This window comes from Polyodon spathula, chromosome 25 (genome assembly GCF_017654505.1).
Source record: "Polyodon spathula isolate WHYD16114869_AA chromosome 25, ASM1765450v1, whole genome shotgun sequence".
Classification (NCBI taxonomy): Eukaryota; Metazoa; Chordata; class Actinopteri; order Acipenseriformes; family Polyodontidae; genus Polyodon; species Polyodon spathula.
This window is the reverse complement of record NC_054558.1, coordinates 22836589-22858163: the sequence shown is the minus strand read 5'-3', so window position 1 is coordinate 22858163 and position 21575 is coordinate 22836589. Positions and strand designations below refer to the sequence as shown.

General features: G+C 44.8%; 2 protein-coding genes across 11 annotated transcripts in view; one reads left to right on the top strand and one right to left on the bottom strand.

The window, feature by feature from the left end:
* LOC121299762 (armadillo repeat protein deleted in velo-cardio-facial syndrome homolog) overlaps positions 1–18529 on the top strand; it is a 114857-nt gene extending 96328 nt beyond the window's left edge. For 8 of the 10 annotated variants that reach the window (XM_041227785.1, XM_041227784.1, XM_041227790.1 and 5 more), the window contains 9 exons: positions 6097–6224; positions 6949–7099; positions 10749–10941; positions 11228–11339; positions 11661–11751; positions 12348–12401; positions 13307–13392; positions 14149–14261; positions 15795–18529. In XM_041227785.1, the coding sequence (XP_041083719.1) occupies positions 6097–6224; positions 6949–7099; positions 10749–10941; positions 11228–11339; positions 11661–11751; positions 12348–12401; positions 13307–13392; positions 14149–14250 (917 nt within the window). In that variant the 3' untranslated portion in view covers positions 14251–14261; positions 15795–18529. The remainder of the gene's footprint in view (positions 1–6096; positions 6225–6948; positions 7100–10748; positions 10942–11227; positions 11340–11660; positions 11752–12347; positions 12402–13306; positions 13393–14148; positions 14262–15794) is intronic. The other 2 variants (XM_041227786.1, XM_041227787.1) reach the window with 2 other exon arrangements.
* A 105-nt stretch (positions 18530–18634) lies between these two features.
* Positions 18635–21270, bottom strand: LOC121300277 (catechol O-methyltransferase-like). Its single transcript, XM_041228779.1, has 2 exons — positions 19899–21270; positions 18635–19723 (listed from the first exon to the last, which is right to left on the bottom strand). Exons 1-2 carry the CDS (start codon positions 20233–20235, stop codon positions 19578–19580), a joined length of 483 nt encoding a protein of 160 aa, XP_041084713.1. The 5' UTR covers positions 20236–21270; the 3' UTR covers positions 18635–19577.
* Between the last annotated feature and the right edge of the window lie 305 nt (positions 21271–21575).

The following is a 21575-nucleotide window of genomic DNA, read 5'->3' as shown; positions in this document are numbered from 1 at the left end:
GTTTCTGAATTATGTATGGTGAGAAGAGATTTTCAGATCTGTTTTGCTCAACGCAACCCTTTCGGATTGAGAGCTGCAGTAAATAGTCAATTCATCTCATCAGCCAAGAATCTAACACCCAGCGAGCAGATGAGTCCTGCCAGCCTGGACTCCTTCACTGCAGCTGTCAATCTTCACTCCTCTGTCTGTCTCGCTGTCCATTCAGACACAGGGGGAGGGATGTGTCTTAATTCAGATTCCCTCTCCTCACTGTTAAATTCCCACTTCACTCCCGGGGTGTGGGAATAACTGGAGCTCCGGTTCCAGCGTTCCCATCACAACGTCCTCTCGACCGTGGCGACTGTAAGTCTGTGGGGATAAAAAAAAAAACAACTGGGCATTTCAGAGAAGAAGAGATACCACCCCCCGAAACACACACATATATACACACAAACACAAATTAACAGCATATTGTTCGATTGTGATACAGCCATTTATTAATACATGTGCTCCTGTGTGGCTGCTTGGCGTCCAAAGCTTGTGGAAACCCTACGGCTTGCTGCTGTTTAAAACTAGCAGCTAGAAATCCTAGACGGAGACATTTATAGACTAGAGCTGTATCTCTAGATATTTGACGGCACTAGTGCAGGCAGTCTGCCAAGACGAGTATCTCCTTTCAGCGTCTACGTGACAAAATCTACACATTTTTCAAGGTTTTGTGCTGTGGAAGATAGACTGATTCACTGAGATTCGACAGTGTTTCATTTCATTGACGGGTATTCGGCTCCCTTGAGGTATTTTGTTCATTTTGCACAAACCCACCCCTCCTCAGCAGAAAGCAGCGATGGGTTACGTGAAATTTTAAGATGATTTAAATTAGGATCTAAAAACTGTCATGACACAGTATCTTATCACACGTGACATAGCATCACAGCAAAAGACCCTTGGCATCTTCTCAATATATGCTTGTTATTAGCTTGTCCAGGGGGGCTCTTTAAGGAGAGCCATGTCATGTGCTGTCCTGTGTGAGTCGGAGTTATCACAGCAACGGTGTAGAAAATGGTGCTTTTGGCCTGTAGCAACCTTCGGGCATGTTAGTTCTGACAGGGGTCCATATTTTGGAGGATCAGATTTAAATAGTAATAATTGAAACCAGCCGTTAGCATGCCACCCGTAAAGAGGATAGTCTAATAATGATGTGTGGACTACTGTGCATACAGTGTGCTTATTGAACCCACAAAGAACTGGGCATACAGTGTGCATATTGAACCCACAAAGAACTGGGCATACAGTGTGCATATTGAACCCACAAAGAACTGGGCATACAGTGTGCATATTGAACCCACAAAGAACTGGGCATACAGTGTGCATATTGAACCCACAAAGAACTGGGCATACAGTGTGCATATTGAACCCACAAAGAACTGGGCATACAGTGTGCATATTGAACCCACAAAGAACTGGGCATGTTGAACCCACAGACACACAAAGCCAGGCCGCCGTGTACTACACCCCTGTTTAAGTCTCCCTTGCAGAAGGACCAAAAACATGGTAAGGTGTGGCCTATTGCTTGTTAGGCAGTATACTGTGGCTTTCTTTCCATGACAGATCTGTAAGTCAAGGCTTTTTCAAAAGTAAAATCGAAGTTTGGTAGACTGATTTACGGTGTATTCTGTGTATAACACTACAGGCTAGCATGTGTAATTCCCTAAAATACAGAATATTGTTTTCAGTGATTGATCTGTTGGGTCAGCATCCAGTTTTATTTATGTAGCTGAACTATTTCCCACTAAAGGCTAGTTTTAATCAAAGAAAAAAAAAAGGTTTTGTGCAAGTTTGAAAGCAACTTTCCTCCTCTGTTCAGTGCGCTGATTTCATTATGCCACCGTCACAGGGCTGTGCTGTCTCCATTTCTATTCTTCAACACTGAGGAACAGCAAAGTAAAGGGAATGGGCAGGAATTGGGGGGGGGGGGGGGGGGGGGGGGGGGGTAAAAGAAGAGGTTCTTTGTTGTTGATTCCCAGCTTTTCAACTCCAGAGCTGTTTCTGTGCAAAAAGGATGAGCAGCAACAATGCTCGTCGTGAGCCCACAGCCCATACCGTGTGTTCTGATCAGGAAAGGGCTGAAGGCACTGCAGTGTGCGTGCTGTTGGAAAGCTGTGAAGAGTTACAGACATCAAGTTACCTCCCAGTTTGTAGTAACCAAATCATTTTTTTAATTCCCAAGTTATTGTTCTACAAATCCATTGTTATTACATAGGGGGATGCGTGGCAGTAGATGTGTTTTCAGTAGAGATTCATTCAAAGCGCTGCAGCCGAGCTCTGCTGGTGCGCTAGAGATGTGCAAGAGCGTGTTTTGCAGTGGCTGTTGCCAAGGGGTTTGTTAAAGTCAGAAGTATATGACGTGCTAGTGTGCTTGGAGGAAAAACCAAGGTCGTGCTCGGGGGTGGTAAACGCTGTTTTATTCAAACCGGTTTATATGGTGGAGGCCTGTGCTCAGGTGCTTGATCCACACCAATGGGACTGTGTGAATTCTGATTGGGTAGCAGGTTGTGAGCGCCTCCATCTTTTTACATGCACTGCTTCTGTGATTTTTAACCTTTAATCATCCAAGGCATAAAACAATCTCTGTTAGGTTCTAACCTGGTAAAAAATAAAGTAAAGCTGGACAGATAGATGCATGGATGTATTATCAGGTGTGTGTGTGTGTGCTGCAGGTAGAGATTTATAAAAACATTGCTTAGTTATAATGAGAAAGGATTTGCAATAATAAGCATTAGGTAGACCTTAAGAACTCTTCGGAAGGGCTTCAGGGAACTTATTTAGCTCCTCAACTTGGAAATGTAATTTTCACAAATCAGTTCAGAAGGAATTGTAATATGGGGGCCCAGCTGTCCAGTGAGTGTGTATATGCAGTGCTATCATCTCCTCACAATGCTTTTAACTACTGGTTTTTAAGCAGTGTACCTAACCGCGTGTCAGGACTGTACGACGATGATTAATGCACTGTAGAAATGTACTGCTTTAGTAGCCAGCTTCCCTTTTTGTTTACAGCAATTTATAGCGAGAACAGAAGTTCAGTCTAAGAGTAATTGCGATAGACTTTAAATAGCTTATGAAGCATGTTTTGTTCTGAAAGAAAAACAGAACAGTAAATATCCCAAAACAAAGAAGAGCCAATCATACGTGCCACCTGCACAGTTTCTCTGCTGTGTCCTGGAGTAGAAGCTTTGCAAGCAGGGTGCACTGTGTCTTCAAGAGCCCCTTTCTTTCACACCCAGTCTCAGCTGCCAGGACAGGTTGAAAAGGCTCAAAGCTTCTCCACATCCTGTGCTTCCGTCTCTCTTAAATTACCAGCCTGCTTTTGGTTTGAACATTTCCTGGAATCGGGCAGAAGTCACTGTTTTTTTATCAGTTAAAAAAAGCAGCCCTCTCTGATGTGTGTTGGCGGTGCAGAAATGTTAAGTGGAATCGCAGCTGAAATAGCATCACCTTGCGATGAAGATGAGCCATCATCAGCTCATCTTCATGTGGTGCCTCAAGCAGTCTTCAGTGCGGGGAGGGGGTCGTTACAGTCGTGCAGCATGCACACATGCCTCCTGTTGATCCAGGAGCAAGCATTATTCAAGCTGGACCGTCAGAGGAGCCATCTATAGCTTGCCTTTCAGCAGGACCCTGAACTGTTCAGTGTGTGTAGGAATGCGAGGAGAGGAGCTCAAACATTTCATTTTGATGGCAATCCACAGTGGAAGAGTAGATGCGCATGTAGGTATGTACATATGTATGTATGTATGTATGTATGTATGTATGTATGTATGTACGTGCGTATGTATGTGTGCGAGTCTAAAACCCTAAAGGAAACACAGGAGAAATAATAAAAACAAAATCAATTGTGAAGTTCTAGAACGGCTAAGGCGTCTGAGCAGGGTTACTTGTATTCAGAAAAGCAAAGTGCTGGTGGGTAGCTGAGCCTCTTTGTCTCAAGGACGCACAGACTTGTGGAGCAGCTCCAGTGACGGCTGAGTGTAACGAAAGGTGCAGCTCTGCTAGAAAGTGCTTGCACTGGAGGATCTGCGCAAGGCCTCTCTGTCTCGGGGACATTCCTGTGGTTCAGATACCAGAGTCAGAGCCTCGATTTTCCTAAACTGCTTTCCTTCTGAGGAAGAGGAACTGGCCACTCGTCTGAGTGGCAGGAATGCCAGCGTTTTCATTTCTATACATTCTCTCAATAAACCTCCCCGTCCCAGACGTTACCCATACTTCATGGCAGCTTCAGTGGAAGCCCTGCTCGACAGAGTGAATGCTGACAGTGCAGCAGTGGCTTATTGCCTGGGGCAGTGAGGAGCACGTTATTCCCAGGATTATTGGGTTTTTGGTTCAGAGGGTAGTGGGCTACAATGTTTTATTAAAGCCTCAATGTACAATTCAGCAGACATTACCTGCTAAGTACGTTTTAATGCAAGGCAATGCCAATTGCAGGACATTGCAGGTGACTTGAGCTTTGTAGGGCATTAGTGTTCTAATGCAGCAACAGTATCTGAAAGTTGCATCCAGTTACAGTGGATAGAGCAGTGCTGTAGAGCGGGTTCCAGGTATTAATCCAGTGGATAGAGCAGTGCTGTAGAGCGGGTTCCAGGTATTAATCCAGTGGATAGAGCAGTGCTGTAGAGCGGGTTCCAGGTATTAATCCAGTGGATAGAGCAGTGCTGTAGAGCGGGTTCCAGGTATTAATCCAGTGGATAGAGCAGTGCTGTAGAGCGGGTTCCAGGTATTAATCCAGTGGATAGAGCAGTGCTGTAGAGCGGGTTCCAGGTATTAATCCAGTGGATAGAGCAGTGCTGTAGAGCGGGTTCCAGGTATTAATCCAGTGGATAGAGCAGTGCTGTAGAGCGGGTTCCAGGTATTAATCCAGTGGATAGAGCAGTGCTGTAGAGCGGGTTCCAGGTATTAATCCAGTGGATAGAGCAGTGCTGTAGAGCGGGTTCCAGGTATTAATCCAGTGGATAGAGCAGTGCTGTAGAGCGGGTTCCAGGTATTAATCCAGTGGATAGAGCAGTGCTGTAGAGCGGGTTCCAGGTATTAATCCAGTGGATAGAGCAGTGCTGTAGAGCGGGTTCCAGGTATTAATCCAGTGGATAGAGCAGTGCTGTAGAGCGGGTTCCAGGTATTAATCCAGTGGATAGAGCAGTGCTGTAGAGCGGGTTCCAGGTATTAATCCAGTGGATAGAGCAGTGCTGTAGAGCGGGTTCCAGGTATTAATCCAGTGGATAGAGCAGTGCTGTAGAGCGGGTTCCAGGTATTAATCCAGTGGATAGAGCAGTGCTGTAGAGCAGGTTCCAGGTATTAATCCAGTGGATAGAGCAGTGCTGTAGAGCGGGTTCCAGGTATTAATCCAGTGGATAGAGCAGTGCTGTAGAGCGGGTTCCAGGTATTAATCCAGTGGATAGAGCAGTGCTGTAGAGCAGGTTCCAGGTATTAATCCAGTGGATAGAGCAGTGCTGTAGAGCGGGTTCCAGGTATTAATCCAGTGGATAGAGCAGTGCTGTAGAGCGGGTTCCAGGTATTAATCCAGTGGATAGAGCAGTGCTGTAGAGCGGGTTCCAGGTATTAATCCAGTGGATAGAGCAGTGCTGTAGAGCGGGTTCCAGGTATTAATCCAGTGGATAGAGCAGTGCTGTAGAGCGGGTTCCAGGTATTAATCCAGTGGATAGAGCAGTGCTGTAGAGCGGGTTCCAGGTATTAATCCAGTGGATAGAGCAGTGCTGTAGAGCGGGTTCCAGGTATTAATCCAGTGGATAGAGCAGTGCTGTAGAGCGGGTTCCAGGTATTAATCCAGTGGATAGAGCAGTGCTGTAGAGCGGGTTCCAGGTATTAATCCAGTGGATAGAGCAGTGCTGTAGAGCGGGTTCCAGGTATTAATCCAGTGGATAGAGCAGTGCTGTAGAGCGGGTTCCAGGTATTAATCCAGTGGATAGAGCAGTGCTGTAGAGCGGGTTCCAGGTATTAATCCAGTGGATAGAGCAGTGCTGTAGAGCGGGTTCCAGGTATTAGACCTGGCAGCTTGCACTCGTGGTGGCTGTGCTATTGAAATGTGTTTTTCTTGTTCTCTCCTCTCAGGGTTTGAGTTGCTTTACCAGCCAGAGGTGGTGCGTCTGTACCTGTCGCTTCTCACCGAGAGTCAGAACTACAACACGCTGGAGGCTGCAGCTGGGGCTCTGCAGAACCTCAGTGCAGGACAGTGGACTGTGAGTACACCCTGATCTCTCTCCTGTATACTCATATACATCTATGGGACTCAGCAGAACCTCAGTACAGCAGACACAGCGTGCAACCACTGTGGTTTTTCAGGCTAGGCTTATGCTGTCCCCAAAAACTTTAAGAATGTCTCTTATCGTACCTTTTGGATTGTCAGCAAGGACAGACAGGTCTTCAGTGCATCTTGGTCGGACGCTGCAATATTGTAAAGCTGACTGCTGCCACCTAGTGGGGAGGTTTGCACAGAAACTGGGTTAAATAATTTCTGCTGGAGTAATTTATTTTGATTATTCTGAAATGCATTCATTGATTACATTTTTTCACAAAATGCTTTTTGTTTTGTTTTTTTTTGGATGCACCAATATCACGCCAAGTGTCAAAGACTCCAGTTCATTTTTATTAAGGCAAAAGCTGCTGGAAATGTGTCCTGTGTTAATCCAAACCCCCCAAAACACACACATTGCTACTCCATGTAAAATCCAGGACAGAGTTCCTAACATAGCTTTTCCACTTCTAATAAAGGTAATTGCTCTGAAGTGCATGAATGAAGTAATGAGATCTTCCTCCGTGAAGTGTGTTCAGGGATCTGTTAAATTTCAGGTTGCATGTCAGAGGTGTTCCCAACTGATGTCATTCTGCTCATGCATTCAATTAACTCATTGTGTATCTCCTGCTGGCTGTGTGCTGCATTGTGATTTGTATTCTTTCCTGCAGTGGTCGATGTACATCAGAGCTACCGTTCGGAAAGAGAAAGGCCTGCCGATCCTGGTAGAGCTGCTGAGGTCCGACTCGGACAAGGTGGTGCGGGCGGTGGCCATCGCTCTCCGAAACCTGTCCATCGACCGCCGCAACAAAGACCTGATAGGTACTGCAGGTTCCTTCCCTTCCACTCTCTCTATCCTGTGCACAAAGGAGCGCCAGGTTACTCCTCCCAGGAAACACAGAGACCTGATAGGTACTGCAGGTTCCTTCCCTTCCACTCTCTCTATCCTGTGCACAAAGGAGCGCCAGGTTACTCCTCCCAGGAAACACAGAGACCTGATAGGTACTGCAGGTTCCTTCCCTTACACTCTCTCTATCCTGTGCACAAAGGAGCGCCAGGTTACTCCTCCCAGGAAACACAGAGACCTGATAGGTACTGCAGGTTCCTTCCCTTCCACTCTCTCTATCCTGTGCACAAAGGAGCGCCAGGTTACTCCTCCCAGGAAACACAGAGACCTGATAGGTACTGCAGGTTCCTTCCCTTACACTCTCTCTATCCTGTGCACAAAGGAGCGCCAGGTTACTCCTCCCAGGAAACACAGAGACCTGATAGGTACTGCAGGTTCCTTCCCTTACACTCTCTCTATCCTGTGCACAAAGGAGCTCCAGGTTACTCCTCCCAGGAAACACAGAGACCTGATAGGTACTGCAGGTTCCTTCCCTTCCACTCTCTCTATCCTGTGCACAAAGGAGCGCCAGGTTACTCCTCCCAGGAAACACAGAGACCTGATAGGTACTGCAGGTTCCTTCCCTTACACTCTCTCTATCCTGTGCACAAAGGAGCGCCAGGTTACTCCTCCCAGGAAACACCCTGATAGGTACTGCAGGTTCCTTCCCTTACACTCTCTCTATCCTGTGCACAAAGGAGCGCCAGGTTACCTGATAGGTACTGCAGGTTCCTTCCCTTACACTCTCTCTATCCTGTGCACAAAGGAGCGCCAGGTTACTCCTCCCAGGAAACACAGAGACCTGATAGGTACTGCAGGTTCCTTCCCTTACACTCTCTCTATCCTGTGCACAAAGGAGCGCCAGGTTACTCCTCCCAGGAAACACAGAGACCTGATAGGTACTGCAGGTTCCTTCCCTTACACTCTCTCTATCCTGTGCACAAAGGAGCGCCAGGTTACTCCTCCCAGGAAACACAGAGACCTGATAGGTACTGCAGGTTCCTTCCCTTACACTCTCTCTATCCTGTGCACAAAGGAGCGCCAGGTTACTCCTCCCAGGAAACACAGAGACCTGATAGGTACTGCAGGTTCCTTCCCTTACACTCTCTCTATCCTGTGCACAAAGGAGCGCCAGGTTACTCCTCCCAGGAAACACAGAGACCTGATAGGTACTGCAGGTTCCTTCCCTTACACTCTCTCTATCCTGTGCACAAAGGAGCGCCAGGTTACTCCTCCCAGGAAACACAGAGACCTGATAGGTACTGCAGGTTCCTTCCCTTACACTCTCTCTATCCTGTGCACAAAGGAGCGCCAGGTTACTCCTCCCAGGAAACACAGAGACCTGATAGGTACTGCAGGTTCCTTCCCTTACACTCTCTCTATCCTGTGCACAAAGGAGCGCCAGGTTACTCCTCCCAGGAAACACAGAGACCTGATAGGTACTGCAGGTTCCTTCCCTTACACTCTCTCTATCCTGTGCACAAAGGAGCGCCAGGTTACTCCTCCCAGGAAACACAGAGACCTGATAGGTACTGCAGGTTCCTTCCCTTACACTCTCTCTATCCTGTGCACAAAGGAGCGCCAGGTTACTCCTCCCAGGAAACACAGAGACCTGATAGGTACTGCAGGTTCCTTCCCTTACACTCTCTCTATCCTGTGCACAAAGGAGCGCCAGGTTACTCCTCCCAGGAAACACAGAGACCTGATAGGTACTGCAGGTTCCTTCCCTTACACTCTCTCTATCCTGTGCACAAAGGAGCGCCAGGTTACTCCTCCCAGGAAACACAGAGACCTGATAGGTACTGCAGGTTCCTTCCCTTACACTCTCTCTATCCTGTGCACAAAGGAGCGCCAGGTTACTCCTCCCAGGAAACACAGAGACCTGATAGGTACTGCAGGTTCCTTCCCTTACACTCTCTCTATCCTGTGCACAAAGGAGCGCCAGGTTACTCCTCCCAGGAAACACAGAGACCTGATAGGTACTGCAGGTTCCTTCCCTTACACTCTCTCTATCCTGTGCACAAAGGAGCGCCAGGTTACTCCTCCCAGGAAACACAGAGACCTGATAGGTACTGCAGGTTCCTTCCCTTACACTCTCTCTATCCTGTGCACAAAGGAGCGCCAGGTTACTCCTCCCAGGAAACACAGAGACCTGATAGGTACTGCAGGTTCCTTCCCTTACACTCTCTCTATCCTGTGCACAAAGGAGCGCCAGGTTACTCCTCCCAGGAAACACAGAGACCTGATAGGTACTGCAGGTTCCTTCCCTTACACTCTCTCTATCCTGTGCACAAAGGAGCGCCAGGTTACTCCTCCCAGGAAACACAGAGACCTGATAGGTACTGCAGGTTCCTTCCCTTACACTCTCTCTATCCTGTGCACAAAGGAGCGCCAGGTTACTCCTCCCAGGAAACACAGAGACCTGATAGGTACTGCAGGTTCCTTCCCTTACACTCTCTCTATCCTGTGCACAAAGGAGCGCCAGGTTACTCCTCCCAGGAAACACAGAGACCTGATAGGTACTGCAGGTTCCTTCCCTTACACTCTCTCTATCCTGTGCACAAAGGAGCGCCAGGTTACTCCTCCCAGGAAACACAGAGACCTGATAGGTACTGCAGGTTCCTTCCCTTACACTCTCTCTATCCTGTGCACAAAGGAGCGCCAGGTTACTCCTCCCAGGAAACACAGAGACCTGATAGGTACTGCAGGTTCCTTCCCTTACACTCTCTCTATCCTGTGCACAAAGGAGCGCCAGGTTACTCCTCCCAGGAAACACAGAGACCTGATAGGTACTGCAGGTTCCTTCCCTTACACTCTCTCTATCCTGTGCACAAAGGAGCGCCAGGTTACTCCTCCCAGGAAACACAGAGACCTGATAGGTACTGCAGGTTCCTTCCCTTACACTCTCTCTATCCTGTGCACAAAGGAGCGCCAGGTTACTCCTCCCAGGAAACACAGAGACCTGATAGGTACTGCAGGTTCCTTCCCTTACACTCTCTCTATTCTGTGCACAAAGGAGCGCCAGGTTACTCCTCCCAGGAAACACAGAGACCTGATAGGTACTGCAGGTTCCTTCCCTTACACTCTCTCTATTCTGTGCACAAAGGAGCGCCAGGTTACTCCTCCCAGGAAACACAAAGATCTGATAGGTACTGCAGGTTCCTTCCCTTACACTCTCTCTATCCTGTGCACGAAGGAGTGCCAGGTTGGGTGCAGGGTGCTTCATAAACAACCCACCATAAGAATAGAAACATGTTTATTGGCACTGCATGTTCTGTGATCATGTGGACTTGATGCTTAGTGCAGCAGAGGCCTTCAATAAAAAACAACCAGACAGGCCAGCAACAAATGCCATGTGTGCTGCGCAGTTTCCTGTGCCGTACGGAGCTTAGCTGGCGTAGTTTGTTGTTTATGAACCACCCAGAGCAGACGTGTCTGAACAAGGCTAGCTCCATGAAGAAGTGTGAAGATCATCAGGAATTCATGATTGCTTTTGTTGGAATTTAAAATAACATGAAAGTCCATCTCCTAAGGGTTATTCACGAGCTCCTGCTGTCCTTTCTCGTTTTGTTTGCGTCGATCCAGGCAGCTATGCCATGCGGGACCTGGTGAGTAACTTACCCAGCGGGCAGCAGAGACCAGCCAAGAACCTGGAGGAGGACACGGTGGTGGCCATTCTCAACACCACCCACGAGATTGTAACGGACAGCTCGGAAAATGCCAGGTCCCTGGTACAGGCACAGGCCATCGAGAAGCTTGTAGCCATCAACAAAACCAGGTGTGACCCTCCTTCTAACCATTGTCTTGTGAGTCCCAAGCACAGCCAGCTCTCCCGTGAGTGTTTGAATGCTTGCATAATTCAAATAGATTACTGACTCATGTTTTATTGAACATGCAATTTCACGTATTCCTGTTGAGACAGCTGATGCATCTTTGAATTGTGGTCAAGCATTATGGATTATTCAGCTTAGCTTCTGAATTGTGATAGACCCTTGACTGAGTTGTTGTGTTGTGTTTTTTTTTTTTGTTGTTATTTTTTTTTTAACGTGCTGATTTGAATGCAGCCAGTCTTCGAGAGAGACGAAGGCAGCCTCTCATGTTCTGCAGATGGTGTGGAGCTACAAGGAGCTGAGGAACGCTCTGCACAAGGAAGGCTGGAACAAAACACATTTCCAGGTACTGCCAAGTCTCTGGAGATAAAGCCTGGCTTGAGTCTTGTGGTGCTCTGTGTTCCACTGTAATGAAAAGGCATGACTTCTTTTAATACAGTCAGAATATTACACTATATAAGTACACTTTCTGTGATCTGTTTTGTGTTTTCCTTTTACTTGTCAATAAAATTATTTTGATATTGCACATCCCTTTTACTGGGTTATTTAACCTGAACTGAAGCGATCACTCATATGTGGCAACATCATGTAGACTGCTAGCGTTTGTACATCAAGCAAGCTGTTCGTTTCCTAACCCTTTCCTGATTTCTATGCATCTTCCTCCTAGCCCGCAGCAGCTGCCCCTCCCAAAGGTTCAAAGAGTGGAGGGAAGCCCGGGTATGATGACAGCACTCTACCATTGATGGAGAAGAACCAAGGTCAGTGCCAGGGATCAGTGCACCCTGCACATACACAGATACAAGCAAGAAGCAAACAGACTTTCTGAAGATAAACCAGTAACCTTTGCATTGAAGGAAAGAGAAAGAACATTGAAAGCACATTGGTTAATACCACAGTTCAGATCTGTAACATGGGAGGCTTGGCTTGCCTTTCACTAACATGAGGCTTTGCCCTGCATTTATAAATCCAGCTGTAGCATCAAGCGAAAGAAACAGGGAAGCCCGGTAAGATGTGACATCTTCTTCACAAGGGAGTCCTGTGCACGACAGCATTGAAACATTCCACAACACAGGGGGTCTCATTCCCACCATGAATACTACTCTGCAAGCTCGTGAATAAAGAAATAAACTAAACTAAAAAAGGGTTAATTTTAAAAACGACATAGTTTAGTGAGTATGACGAATTTTATACTTTGACTTGCTCTTCATCTTAAACTAGTGTTACAATCAGAAGTAATCAACATCACCATTTTTTGCATATCCCTTATACAAATCTGTTCAGTCCCCACTGTTGGGTTTTCATGCCCCTGTGGATCGGATCAAGAGAATTCCTTTTGAAATGTAATACTTTGCAGGAAACAAGAAATCTGGCAGTGCTGATATGATACCAATGGATGAACTTGGGCCAGGTAAGTTAGAATTCGCACGCCTTAAAAACAGTGTTCAATACGTTTAAAAAAAAAGAAAGAAAGAAAGAAAAACCCACCGCACTAATACAGTAGCATTAAATACCATTTCAGATTACTCTAATCCTTTCAATACGTGGACAGCACTGACTGCTCCTTCTGGCCTGTGCATCCCCCTGCCGCTGTCACCAGGACGCTCCTGTAAACAAGATGTTTCACAAGCCCGTGGGCTTGAACAGCGTCGAAAGTGGGAAAGCGATTTTTCACGAGTTACAAAGTAAAAATTCAGCAGCTTCAGTTCCCTGTTTAAAACCCTCTTTGTGTGCACCTCTGGTTCAGATCATCCAGTCCTGAGAGCCTGTCCTGCACAGCCTCTGCTTGTCACTTCCCATCTCAGTCGGCAGAGGTCCACACACCAGCATGATTGACACTAAGTGGAATCGTGTTCATTAGTCTCTGCTCAGGGGGTGGGCCTCACTCACCAAACCATTCTGAATCTCCCTGAGCAAAGTACAGGAGACGAGTGTTACAAGACAAGCATAAAAATAAAAAAAACTGCTTCCCTGAAAAACACCCTGCAACAGGGAAGCACATGTGCAGTCTCGTACTTGTAGATGCAAGTTTCATCATTTTAGCTGAGAGTTGTATCTGGTTTGCATTTTCCAGGGAAATATTGGTGTGTTTTTACTTTCATATCTAACTTAATGTTATAAAGGCTGACCCACAAATATACATACAAAGAAGTGCTGTGAATTTCTGTCAGTGATCTTGTTACGTTTTATGTAGAGGTGCTTTAAAAAGCTTTGATAATAAATGTAGACACACGTTCTTCTCACTGAATTGATTAAGCTGGGAAGTGCCTGTCCTGCTTAGACAGGCGAGTGATGGACTCGTTCCTTCTGTTTCAGATGCATATTCAACGATTGATCACAAAGAGAGCAGGTACAAGACTAGAGACGGATCGAGGGATGTGGCAGAAAGGGATCCTTTAAAGGTAACATAGCATCAATCTGTTTTGAAAAAAAGATAATGCAGTTTAAGTGAGGTCAGGATTAAAAAGACTGGATTTACAAACTCCTTTTTAATACACTTTGTGTTTGTTTAGTAGCAAGTTTGGTGTTGAAATACAAAAGCACAGAGATGCAGTTACTGCAGTTTAAACACACCAGGGCTGATTAAAGCACTCCCAGCTGCTGTGAGCCGGGGCGAAGTGATAGGACAGGCTAGGGCGGAGAGAGCTCCATTCACTGCCCACGCCTGCCTTATCAAACACAACGAGGGAGATAGTAGCGATGCATTTGAAAACCCCCTCATGTAGCCGTTTCTGAATAAATTCCCTTGCGCTGCTAATGAGAGCGCGCTGCAGACTCTGTGACGCTCGCGGGATGATCAGCAGCTTGCCTCCTGCGGATGCACGACACTGTTGCATTGCACATGAGCTGCGTGCTGCTTCTAGTTTTCCTCCCCCCTTCTTTCCTTCCTAATATAAATGACCTCCTGGTCTTTGCGCATATCAATTGATTCCCAGCATGCCATATTAACGCTGTTCAGAATTATTTCGAATTTCAGCGGGAAAGGTTACTCGGGGTGTTGTGTTAGTGCTGCATGAACTACAATGTCTTGATTTATTTGCTTGGATTGGAGTAAAGTTCTATTCATTTTTTTTTATTGTATAGCTTTAATTGTGTGGACTAACCCCGGCTTCTTTTTAACTCTGTTTGGCTGTGAACCCATTTCCCTGTTGCTGCAGAATGACACAAATAGGAAAAACTTTATCAGGAGCAACAGGCCCACAGTGAATCTGGTGGACGGGTTTGATACTGAACATCAGCCTGTTGACTCCTGGGTCTAATTGCATGCATGGTAGGTCTCCTTCGGTCCTGTGTCTGAGATAAGAATCTATTATTGTTATTTTACTTTGATGTTTGTCGGACTGCTTAATCCAGAGATGTTGTCTAGAAGCCAGGCGTGTCTTTATATTAATAATCTGTTACCAAACCACTGGCTGCTTTCATTGTCGATCTAGTGTAGTGCAATCACACCGAAATGTGAAAAGTCAATCAAAAACTCAAGTCCGTCATGTAAAACAGTCTTCATAATCCATAGGCTACCCTGCGGTAATCTGTGTGTTCAGTATTTTGCAAACGTATCAACAGTTTGAGATTCTACCCAGATCATCGACAGTGTTTCTTAAAAAGGTACATTGTCAGTACTGTACACTGCTTCGTGCCAGTGTGCTGTGCATTGGGTCCTATTTTCTACATTGCACATGTTCTTGCTAATCGAGAACTGTCAAGAGCATCATTAATAGCATGTTTATAGATTGTATGTAACCGTCTACTATAACAGATCATTGGCTAACCACAGGCTTAAAATAGAAATTACAATGCATTTAGGCTGCAATTCTGACTTTCTGGCTCCTGCGAACCGCTCTGGTTTATCAGTTTTGATCTTGTCTGTTTGTTAAGGGCATTGATTAGCACACTCATTAATATCTTGCAAAGCGCTCTGATCTAAGAGATGCTGGAGGCATCATTCCCTACATGCTTGATCCTCTGTGTTGTGCAACCCCAAGTGTCTTGTGTTGTCCTCCATCAGCTCTTCTGATTCCCCCTTCCCCCTCCACATCTGCTTCACTTCCACTCCCTCTCCATCCGCATCCCCATCCCAGATGCTCAGTGAAAAGGGAACAGTACGCAGGCAGGGTCTTTAAACACATGCAGGTATAGATCAGACAAGGTAAAATGACTGCAGGAGATGGGCTTTAACATGACTAATCTGTGCAGAAAGGTATACAAATCCTTTGGGAGGTTCTCTATTAACAGAAGGAAGGTAAGTAATGTGGTTGTTGCAGTTTTTATTTTTATAATTAAATAGTAAATTAGACTTATTGATCGATTTTAATAAATACATAAGAATAATATTGTTGTATTTGTAGTATTATGTATTTTCTTGTTACTGCATCTTGTAAAGCACATTGTGATGGTGTTCCACTATGAAAGGCACTATATAAAATAAAGATTGATTGAATGTCCCAAAGAAAAGGGAGTAGGTAGCAGATATATATATATAACGCATTGGACAGTTAGCTCATAGTAAAATAGTCCAAGTGCAAATCAATGGATCATGGTATTAACTAAGACCCAGGTGTAACAGAAATGACTGTATAACCTGCTCAGTTAAAGGAAACTTGGTGCAGATGTGACGAGCTCCTGGCATGTGCTTTCTCATGTCTTCATTTCATTTTCACTGTGGTGTCATCTTATATGGGAGCTGTAGTGGATTGTTAGACTCATGTTTCTCTCGTTCAACACCAGACTCATCTGAGCTGTGTTATACAAACAGCACTGCCACTGTCTGCTGACTCCTCCTGTTTTTTTTTTTGTTTTTTTGCAGGCTTAAATTAAAATTGCAATTCTGAATTTAAGAGGATCTCCTGTTTCACCACTGCCTTTCGACTTGGAGGTCATTTTCGTTGTGGACTTTTTTTTATCATTACATGAACTTACTGTGCTTTTCAACAAATGAAAAAAAAAAAAACAACCCTACATACTACTCTCATATCAACATTCCCCCCAGGCGTGGCGCCCCCTGCCCCAGAACGAGCTCTCCTGGGACTGGTTGGATTCTAAAGTTTATCCAGAAGTTAGTTGGTGTCGAGTAAGAGGAATAGAAGGTTTGATGGTGGGGACACAGCGGTTGTTTAATTGAAAAAAAAAAAAGAAGGTCAAACTAAAAACTTTAACTGTGTTTTAGAACAGTCAGAAGTGTTAGTACTTTATTTTATTTTTTTAAGCAAAAAAAGTGTTACGTTCTTGCAGAGCGTATTGTGAGCAGACACCTGTCTAGAATGTGCTCTCCAAGAACACAAAAAAACGATTGAGTGTTTTTCACTTTGAGTTTTGGGATGGTTTCCTTTCCTATGTTTTCTAGTTTTGAAGAACGAGGGAGTGAATGTCGGTTTGATGGATTTATAGGGGGAAGAATGTTTCTTTAGATTGGGTTTGGGGCTGGAAAGCACAAGGGTAGTAGAATCCTCTTAGAGAGTGTGCTGATGCGATCTACACAAAGCTTGCTTCATTGACGTTCTCCATGTAAAGAGGTTCACTGTGTTTTTAATTCACTGCGAGGTCAAGTGCAAGACATAACAGAGGTGTTCAACGTCCTCTGAACCAGGGCACCTAGCAATGAAGATCTCAGTGGCTAATCCGGGCCGAGGGAAGTGTGAAGTGCCATAGTGTAATGTGGATCGAATCTGTGTGGTTCTGCGTATCCCAGCAATGTTGTTGAGCAAACAAATCACAAACAGCATGCGATGTGCTCTGAGGTCTTGGACTTGCTTAACCCTTTCTTCAAAGAAGACAATGAAGTCCAACTTTGCTTTGTATTAGTTAGTATAAAAAAATTTAATTAAAAAAAATAAATAAATAATTTGTGCATAGACAGTGTGCGATGGGGCAGGGCAGGGGAGGCAGGTTTCATCTCCCGTTGCCAAAAGGAACCTTTTAAAGCATTTCCTATTTTTTTTGTTGGTTTTATAAATGTATATGAAGAAAACGTAATCCAAGCGTGTTCACTGGTGTTTCTGCATTGTGACGTGTGTGTCTGTACTACAGACCCTGGACTGCACAGCTTCAGTGGAAGAGACGTGGCGGAGTGCTGCTGCAAACCCATGGAGGCACGCCGCTCACTCCTTCCTGTTTTGTAACAACTCAAGTAAAAAAAATATATATATTATCTACTACTACTACTACTTTTGTTTAAAAAAAAATAAAGAAAAAAGGAAATAAATCCAGAGAAACCTGGTTTCCAGATTGGTAGAAGCTCCAGTTTTAGCTGCAGGGATAGACAGAGGTCAGAGACCCCCTTTTAACCAGCTTTCAGTGCAATGCCTTTTGCAAGAGATATAAATATATGAATTATTCTGATTTTGATGCATCTTTTTAAAATCCTTTCAAAGAAGCATGAAAAAAAGTGAAATGTAATCTAATCTGTTCACTCTACTGCCATCTCTGTTAGTATTACTTGTGTTGAATCATTGGGAGTAGCCAGAGGACGGAGGGCTAGTGACCTCAGTTTAAAGCAGGGCTTGCATTAGTTTAAGAAATAAAAAGACGACTGTTGCAGTTTTCAGTCTGGCACGTTGCCTTGGAAGGGATGCAGGTTCTGTGATCATTTCTCTTTACTACCCTAATGCAAGCCCTGCGGTGGCTGTGGGCTGCTCTGAGCCACACCCATCAGTAACAGTGATGAATGGAGCACACACTCTGCTCTCCAGGATCACTCTGGCTGATTCATGCACTCATTTGCTTGTTCCTTCATCCACTCATTTAAACTGAGAATGGCACGTGCCTGCGTTTAAAGTAAGATTTCTTTACTATGTGATTTTTTTTTTTTTTTTTGAAAGTCTTGTATTTTTTTAAATATGCTACAAAGAAATATATTGCGAGTGTAACAGTACTAAATTTGATTTTGAAATGAACAAATAACCCAGATTTAAAAAGAATAACAATACTTGTATAAGATGGCAGCATCTGTCTATCCCTGAGTGGTGTTTAGCAGTGTGTTACCAAAGGGCCTGCAGTAGTCTTTTTGTTTTTAAAGAAAAGGCCAGGGGGTTTGTTGCTGAGTGTATATTAAACTGTATTTTAACCATACTGATACAAAACTTGCTGTAAACGAACTTGAATGAACAACAGCTGAAGAAATGAAGAAAGAGCCCGATGTAGATATCACTGATCAAAATCGTTTAAAAAAAAAATTAAGTACCTGTACTATTTAGTAGCAAATGTGTTTGTAACTATCATGTGCCTTAAACTTTTCATGGTAGATTAAAAATAACAATGTGTTTTATATACTGTTACTCTTAGCGTTGTCGATGTAGTCTCTAGACAGCTGGGGCTTTGCATTGTACTACATTGTATTCTAACCCTGAGAAGCGTGCAAACAGGTGTGATTTAATAGAGCAAGTGGGTTATGCTTTCGTAGGAACGGGAATCGACGCTACAGTGGCAGACTGGATCCGGTTCATTTCACTGATATCCTGCAGAGTTTTCAGCTTGTGTAAAAGAACGCAGCTCTGTAGAAATATCAACTTGGGTGTGTTTTCAATAAACCATGCCTGGAAAGAACATGGAGAAAAAAATTTGCTGCTGCTTCATTTCTTTTTCAGGTGATTTGCTGTGTAAGAGTGGCGACCTCATAATGAGGACAGAACTCTTCTAGTCTTTATGTGGGGACGTATGGAATACTCAAATGCATGACAGCCGGATATGAAGATTCCATATTTCATGAAAGGGTTAACTCCTATATAAGTTCATTGATTTAACTTACTGAATAGTTGTGTTTTTTTTTTCAAGTAGGTAGGCAACAGTCCTCCTAGACATTTTACAGACCAACTGACCTAGTCACCTGAGTGTCGTGCTCTGAATTCCTGATCAGACACACGCAGCAGCTCCATCACATTCATGTACTCTGCATCCACTCCAGGGGCTGCTACGACCTTGAATTTTCCTTCCCATTCTTTGTTGTGTCCACCAGCTAAGGTGCATTGATCTGCAGCGATGGTTTCCAACAACTGCCATGCAAAATGGTAAACCAACTTTGCATTCCCCGGTATCAATGGGAAAGGTCAACACAGCACTGCAGTGCTGGCACATCGTTAGTTTACTGAACAAAATACACATCTTGCTGTTTATTTCACTCTTTACTTGCATGTAAAATCTACTTGCGACCAGGATCTGAAACGTGTTTAGGACTATAACATATTTGAAAATCATGACGATCAAATCTTTAAAAATAACTCTGTTAAATGCTTTTGCTACACGAGACATCAGGTCTTAATCTTTTAAAAAAGGGATTCCTCTACAGTCCAAACCCGCCTGACCTTCAGGGCGACCGGCACCACTTTAGTTTAAGGATCTGTTATAAACCAGTGATGCATCTGATAAGCCTATGAACAATATTACATAGTTAGAGATAATACAGGTTCAATCAATGCACTGTTAAAACCTAAAACCCATCTATAGAAAAAAAAGCCTTTGTTTATAACCTGGCATTTCAGCTTTAGTAATGCTTCATTAAATTGTTAATGTAAAGAAGTGTCATTCGTGTCTGGCAACAGTGAAAATGTTCAGTGCTGGATCATTAATGTGAAGTGAGCCCGGTGGCCCTGACGGTCTAGCCCTTGTACACAGCCTTCTCTACCCCGTCCTCGATGTCCAGGTACTCCAGGCGAGAGGGATAGAAGGTGCAGTCATACTTGAGGCTGCCGCGGACGTTTCTGAGTTGAACACAGCAGGTGTTACCAATCACTTTACTGTCTTACTGAATTCTCTGCTGTCCAGTTCGTGCTGCTATTCCACCCTTGAGAGTTCTCGATTGCTTTTAAACAGTCTTGTTTTTTTGATATAAAACACCTTTAAAGCCTGAACTGTCCCAGTGAACATGGCGTTATATGGTAACCCTAGATGTAACAAAAGGCACAACTGGACTAATTGCTGGGAGTGTAAGTCCAGCAACAGGTTGTCTGACCACACCACACCACACCACCCCACCCACCTTTCTCATCGCCCACGTTCATGGCCCACTCCTGCTGACTGCAGTACTTGTCAATGGCATTCAGCACACTGGTGGGGTCCCCTGGCAGGGCATGTTTCAGCACAAAATCCAGGATCCTCTGCTCCTTGCTTCTGCCGCTGGAGAGGCTCTTCATGTAGCCCTGAAGGTAAATGTGCCACATCAGGTAGGCGCCTCCGTGGAACCGAACCAGAGCCACGATCGTGAGCAGTACCAGGCCAGCGAGCCCGGCTGCGAGGAGGGCTGTGTAGAACTCCATCAGAAACGATTTTAAAACCGAGGCTCGTTTTGAGGGAAACTGTTCCTACTGCAGATCTTTAAAACAAACAAGACACAAGGTGGCGCACGACTGCATGTGTTTCTTTTTTTTTTTTTTTTTTTTTTTTGTAATACAGGGAATTCAGTACATGTATCCTAAATCCTCGCATACAACTTGCACCTCTCAAACAGAAGAAAACCTAAAAGATGAAGCTCAAAAACGACTTCTCTAAACGAGACCAGTCCCTAACAGAACTGTATACACTGTGTAACTTCAACATGATGTGAACTTCTCACAAGAAGTAGAACATACCTCGCTTGTTTAAACTGGACATGTGCCCTTCTGGTTTACATGAAGCATGGGTCACCATCAGAGTTCAACATTGACATTTTCTGCTGTCCTAGTATCATATGCGCACTCTCTCTTTTTGTTGTTGTTGCAAAACGGGACTTTGACTTTCAAGATATGCTAGATTTTGACGCTCTGCTTTCGTTAGGGTAAAGCTGAACGCTGCCAGTTCAATTCTAGCTATAGTTTAAATGTAAGTATACAATGTAACTGCAGAAAAGTCTGTCTCATGAAAGTTGCAGGAAAGCGCAGTCTACCTTTGCGTGTGCCCGAGTTCTGGTTTGCCCTCACTGTGTTCTCGTTGGAACGAGGTGAGTCGGGCACGGTTTTTGGCTTCGAAGCGGAGAGGGTGTGTCTGCTGGGTGGCGTGAGCTGAGTGTGTGACTGATCCAGTCTGGTGTCGGGTTACCCGGCTCAGCTTCCAGCACACAAATGTGCAGCCAGTAAACCCGCACCTGTGGGGACGAGAGACTGTCAAGGCCAAACTATGTTTAATCAACTCAGTTCTGCTTTAGCAGCTTTAGTGTGAAAATCTTGACATTGCTACTCTTGGAACTGCCATTACAAGCTGGCAATGGGGTTGATTCAGAGCAGTGTGGGGTGTGGGAAACAGCTCTGGAATGCGGAGTGCACCCCCTGAAAACGGTATCCTTTAAATCACAGTATTATGTTATAAATACCATGCTTACAGAATACCAATACATTTCACTATACATGCAGTGCATTTCACTATACGTGCAGTGCATTTCACTATACGTGCAGTGCATTTCACTATACGTGCAGTGCATTTCACTATACGTGCAGTGCATTTCACTATACGTGCAGTACATTTCAGTATACCCCTTGCTGAGCCTTACAAAAAAAACAGGATTCTATAGATAACTGACCATGTCATAGTAACTACATACTGCAGTATAATGAATCTACACATCACTCGCGTTGTGGGTTGTATATTTAACAGGCATGTGGTAGTCAAGTCAGTAATAGCGCTT

What these genes read in the sequence shown, in the direction of transcription:
- LOC121300277 (XM_041228779.1), bottom strand. Translation starts at nt 20,235, where the DNA reads ATGGAGTTCTACACAGCCCTCCTCGCAGCCGGGCTCGCTGGCCTGGTA. An exon ending in TTGCTGGACTTACACTCCCA is followed by an intron (nt 19,724 to 19,898) that starts GCAATTAGTCCA and finishes AGAGAATTCAGT; the next exon opens with AAGACAGTAAAGTGATTGGT.